At 31.8% G+C, this 4,654-nt stretch overlaps 2 protein-coding genes and 1 long non-coding RNA gene across 3 annotated transcripts; all 3 read right to left on the bottom strand.

Moving 5' to 3' along the window:
• LOC109584960 (E3 ubiquitin-protein ligase RNF213-like) lies at window positions 1-1,115 on the bottom strand. Its single transcript, XM_020000869.1, has 5 exons — window positions 1,039-1,115; window positions 795-981; window positions 640-747; window positions 503-588; window positions 1-445 (listed from the first exon to the last, which is right to left on the bottom strand). Exons 3-5 carry the CDS (start codon window positions 712-714, stop codon window positions 40-42), a joined length of 567 nt encoding a protein of 188 aa, XP_019856428.1. The 5' UTR covers window positions 715-747; window positions 795-981; window positions 1,039-1,115; the 3' UTR covers window positions 1-39.
• A 45-nt stretch (window positions 1,116-1,160) lies between these two features.
• Window positions 1,161-1,639, bottom strand: LOC109584961 (uncharacterized). Its single transcript, XR_002186244.1, has 4 exons — window positions 1,536-1,639; window positions 1,394-1,488; window positions 1,301-1,346; window positions 1,161-1,252 (listed from the first exon to the last, which is right to left on the bottom strand). It is a non-coding gene; the product is annotated as an uncharacterized LOC109584961 (long non-coding RNA).
• A 46-nt stretch (window positions 1,640-1,685) lies between these two features.
• Window positions 1,686-3,435, bottom strand: LOC109584954 (E3 ubiquitin-protein ligase RNF213-like). Its single transcript, XM_020000862.1, has 10 exons — window positions 3,355-3,435; window positions 3,225-3,314; window positions 3,089-3,178; window positions 2,868-3,040; window positions 2,601-2,823; window positions 2,335-2,553; window positions 2,155-2,285; window positions 1,971-2,108; window positions 1,780-1,921; window positions 1,686-1,736 (listed from the first exon to the last, which is right to left on the bottom strand). The coding sequence occupies exons 1-10, from the start codon at window positions 3,433-3,435 to the stop codon at window positions 1,686-1,688; spliced, it is 1,338 nt and encodes a 445-aa protein (XP_019856421.1).
• Window positions 3,436-4,654: the final 1,219 nt, after the last annotated feature.

Here is a 4,654-nt window from a genome sequence, read left to right on the forward strand (position 1 = left end):
GAGCCATTACAGTCTTGTGAACCAACCAATTGTTGGCTTTCAAATTTGATAGGACCACTTTTGGCAGACAAAATGTAGTCCAGGGGGACATACTATGGTTTGCCATTTATGTTCCCCCCATAGGACTTCTTTTGGCAGGTAGGGACTAGTTTTAGCAGCCCAAAATAGTCCTAGTAGGATCAAATTTGGCAGCCAAAACCTGTCCGAGGACAGGTTTTGGCAGCCAAATTTGATCTGGGGGGATCTTTTTTTGATGGGACCCATTTTTGCATGACAGTACTTTTCAGTAAGAAAGGTTTCGATCCAGGTGTCTAACTGATTACAAACATCTTTCTGCCATGGTTGTAACACTGTTGTAGCATCAACAAAATGCTTTTCAAGTCTATTAATAAGAGGAGTTGGGAATTCTTGATATACTCGTTCCCTCTCTGCAATTAATACTAGCCTGTTTGGACAATCAAAAAATTAAAAACAACTAATGTAGAGCAAAAAATGAACCTACTTAAAGTTGGGGTGAACAGTACATTTCGTTCTGTTACTTCTGAGACCTAAGTCAACATATCTGTGTCCTCCACTTTTGATGTAATACTAAAAATGTAGTTAGCATTGACATTAGGCCACTAAGATTTAACTATTTACTTGATTAAGGACATCATACAAGCTCTCATACAAATTTTCCAAGTTCAGAAGTATGACCATACGACCATTTTTCATACACAGCCTAATTTCACTAATGTTTCTGCAAACCTATAATAGTGTATTTTTAGTTAGAACAAAAAATTTCCATTTTATACCTGAGCAAACTCTTTGTCTTTGGGAAAGCTGCTACCAAACAAAACAAATGGCTCAGCTTGTTGACTACTGCCTTCTGGTGAGGACTGTGAGGCTTTGAAATCCTGCAAGCACTTTTTCACAATATAATGCTTTAAAACTTGAAGTGAAGAATAGTGTTGAGTCAAAAATAATAGATAACGACTTTCTCTATTGTTAAAGTACAAAATTTTGGTTTAAAAAATATCTATCATCAAATTTTTATACCCATAATAACTTCTTGCTTTGTTCAATAAGCTTGCACTGATTAAACCAAGAGAAGAGTAATCAGGATTTGTAATGGGATCATTCTAAAATATTTTATAAACAAAGAGAAGTGTTGTCATCATTACTGGAGCAATCAGGTGATACTGAGTGAAGCTACTCCGTTGCTCGTAACTCAATTTCTGCTGGTAGGAACATATCAAAGTAGCCTTTTTGTCTAACAAAAAAAACAATTTATCCAAACCAATAAAAGTATACTAGACACCTTGTGTTGGTATCAGTTGAAGTTCACATTCACATAAATTTGTGACCTATATATAACAGTTTAAATGAAGTGATTATTATAAAGAGATCATACCAAGTTTGATGCCACTACTTTAAGCCACAAAGAGTTTTTGCAAATACTCTGCAATGAAAACTTACCCTTGCTTTTTATGTGAATAATGAACTGAGCTGAAACAAATATATAGTCATTGCAGAAATCATTTTAGCATATGTACCATTTCTTAAGTAACTGGTTGTAAATATAACCTTATCATTTTCATTAATAGACACAAATTGTCCAGTTGAAAAACATTGTAGTACTACAACATCTTTATTTTTGAATTGTTTCTATTATTAAAGGATTATCAGGTATAAAATAATAATAATTAACTCACAAACTGACACGGAAAATTTTGTACAATTTTCAATTCATTATTCTACAAAATAAGAAATTGGTAGCAATGTATTATATTTTACTACTTTTAGCTCCTGCAGTTGAAATTTAGCAACAGCATCAAACTCATCAAAGCCACTAAAGTTACGTCTCACAGCATGTTCAAGTTGTGGTCTTGTCAGTATAGAACCAGTCTCTTCACTCATCCAGTAGAGCATTTTAATAAGACTGAAGAGTACTTTTGTATAAATTTTTAATAAATAACAAATTGTATTACCTGTAAAAGTCTCGAAGTCCAAAGAATTCCCTTTTTTGAAGATCACATATGCTTTTATATGCACTTGCAAGTTCAGTAAAGTAAGTCCTTAGTCTTTCAAGTACTGGATTATTGTTTCCTTTATCAGAGCATATGCCACTAAAATAATAGTAAACTTTTAAGCAATTCATAATTATTTTTGTACATGGCACTGTTTTTAAGATCTTGAATGCTAGGCTCAGTACGTGTTACCATGATTCCTCTGTTCATTTTGGCAGGGTCAAGAGCCGAATTTGATATACCAATAAATGCCACTCTTTTTTCTCTGGCAATGCGCTAAAGTATTTTGATGCATATAATAAACATAGAGAGAAAAATTTGTTACTTGATCATCACTTCCAGATCCATCTGTTCCATCTTCAAGAAATGGATGTAATGCCTTTAATGGGAGGTAAGGTGATGCTTCAGCAAAAATATCCAGTGCAACTACTGATACAAATGTCCTTGTATCTCTTTTTTCCTGGAAGTTTTTGGCACTCATGAATACTTCAGTAATACTAGCAGGAGTTGAAAAAGCACTGCATTGGTCGGAATGAAGATGGATCTATTATGAAATAATAATAAAATAATAACCACTATAATAACACAAACTTGTTTGAATTGTCTCATAGTTGCCTTCTTAGAATTTTTTCCTCTTAATGAATTCTCAATGACTGCTTTAGCTAATGATTTAGAGCTTCCAGGTTTCCCAACCAGAAACAGTGGAATGCGCAACTCAATGCACACAAACATCATAAATATATTCTCTCTTAGAGCAGCATTTTTAGCTATACCATTTTCAGTGTCGATACAATCTAATAGTTTTTCTTGATACCTTTCAGAAATACTTATCAAAGTATTCTAACACAATAAACTTACTTTTTTACTATTATTTGATACTCTATTAAATCAACAGGATGAAGTGGTGGCTTGATGCACCTTAAAACTTTAGTTATAAATTCGTTACGTGAAGCCATTCGTGCCAAATATGCTACGCTTAGTGCTAGTAATAAAGATTTAGTGATTTTGTCCACATTATTGTGTTTTTCAATCTAAATTAATCATTGCATGGCTTAAAGTATACTCACAAGTTTACATACTTGGAATACATCAGTAAATACCTCCAAAAAGTATATAAACAATACAAGAGCTCGATCAACATCACGTAAACTCACAAAACTACATTCATTCTATTAGATAGTAATAATTATTGTAAATCACACAATTGATATTTACTTTCATTTGTTTGGAAAAATTTTGACAATCTGCTAATACTTCACCAATAGCAAGTACACAATCATGGGAGATGTTAGTCTTATTTGAAAGCTAAAAAACACATAAAAATTGAAGTTTATTTGATTTATACCTTATTCCATGTCAGTTGCAAAGTATAATCTCTTTCAGTTTCATATTTTAATTTCCCAAAATCAAAAATCAATGCTTTCATACTGTCAGGTAATTCTAATACTTGATACACTAAATCTCTTAATGGTACTTCTCCTGTTTAATGATATAAGTAGCAGTATTTGCATTTGTATTAATCTTATACTTGATTTATCTGCATCGTTCATTGCTTCTTCATATGCTAGCCATCCTAATTTAGCTCCTCTTATTTTTTTGATCATCTCATTAGAATGCCTATAATTATAATTCATAAAAATAGAACTGCAAGAAGGAGCAATTACCTTCGATATGGATTACAAGCAGCTACTAACTTTAAAAAGGGAGGAACCAGTTTTCCTCTGCATCTCCCATCACACATAATTTCTTTTATAAGACTAATGACATCACTAGTATTAGCTTCATCAAAGAACACTACAGTATCAATATTATGTTTCGTATTTTCCAATGCAGCAACTTCTGCTTCATTGATACAATGAATAACATCTTCCTCTGTCGTTCCACCATGAACCTATAATTAAATAATATTTGTCCAAAGTTTTAAAATTATTTTTTACTTTAAGGATGAACATATTCTTTAATGATTCATTGTATGTGGCAAATTTACACATAAAACGAATCAAGTGAGTTTTACCACATCCTGTCTCACCCATTAATACAACTGGTATCTGGCATCTGAAAAATCAAATCAAACATTATAATTTTAAACTGGCTGAAACCTGAATCGTGTCTGAATAGCCATTATTTTTGTTAGATTGTCTTGAGTAAGAACAAAGGTTTCATCTGGAGATATAATTTTATCAGTTTTAATGTTCATAAATTCCAATAATCTTTCAATTAGTTCATTTTCAGGGCAATCACTGTAAAATTTATCATAAAGTTTCCTCCATATTGGTCACATAAATTACCTAGTATTTTGAAAAGGAATCTTTACAGATTTAGTGAGAAATTCAAACATTTCAGGAGTTATGTCAACTTTAATTTCTTTTTGAGTATATGTATCTTGAAGAACAATTCGAGAACCCTTTTTTTCAAACTTAAGACCAACATGAGTAATAGAAGTTCTGTTTTTGTTGAAGAAGATGTATGAATGCATCCTAGAAGAATTGTTAGTCACAGTACCTGCAATTAAAATTTAATATTATACTTTGCATTCCAATGTCTTCTAGATACAAGATCATTATCAGTGCTTTCAGTTGACATTGAGGATGTAGCAAAGTCCTAAGAATTAAACATTATACACTAACAATTATAATTATTTAATC

Source organism: Amphimedon queenslandica, unplaced genomic scaffold, assembly GCF_000090795.2.
Source record: "Amphimedon queenslandica unplaced genomic scaffold, v1.1 AMPQUscaffold_13143, whole genome shotgun sequence".
NCBI classification, from domain to species: Eukaryota; Metazoa; Porifera; class Demospongiae; order Haplosclerida; family Niphatidae; genus Amphimedon; species Amphimedon queenslandica.

Coding starts and splice junctions, on each gene's coding strand:
- LOC109584954 (XM_020000862.1), bottom strand. CDS start 3,435: ATGAAAGCATTGATTTTTGATTTTGGGAAATTAAAATATGAAACTGAA. Junction 2,554..2,600: donor CTATGAGACAATTCAAACAA/GTTTGTGTTATT, acceptor ATTTCATAATAG/ATCCATCTTCATTCCGACCA. Junction 1,922..1,970: donor GGACTTCGAGACTTTTACAG/GTAATACAATTT, acceptor AGTACTCTTCAG/TCTTATTAAAATGCTCTACT.
- LOC109584960 (XM_020000869.1), bottom strand. CDS start 714: ATGAAAAATGGTCGTATGGTCATACTTCTGAACTTGGAAAATTTGTAT. Junction 589..639: donor TGTATGATGTCCTTAATCAA/GTAAATAGTTAA, acceptor CTACATTTTTAG/TATTACATCAAAAGTGGAGG. Junction 446..502: donor ACTGTTCACCCCAACTTTAA/GTAGGTTCATTT, acceptor TTGTCCAAACAG/GCTAGTATTAATTGCAGAGA.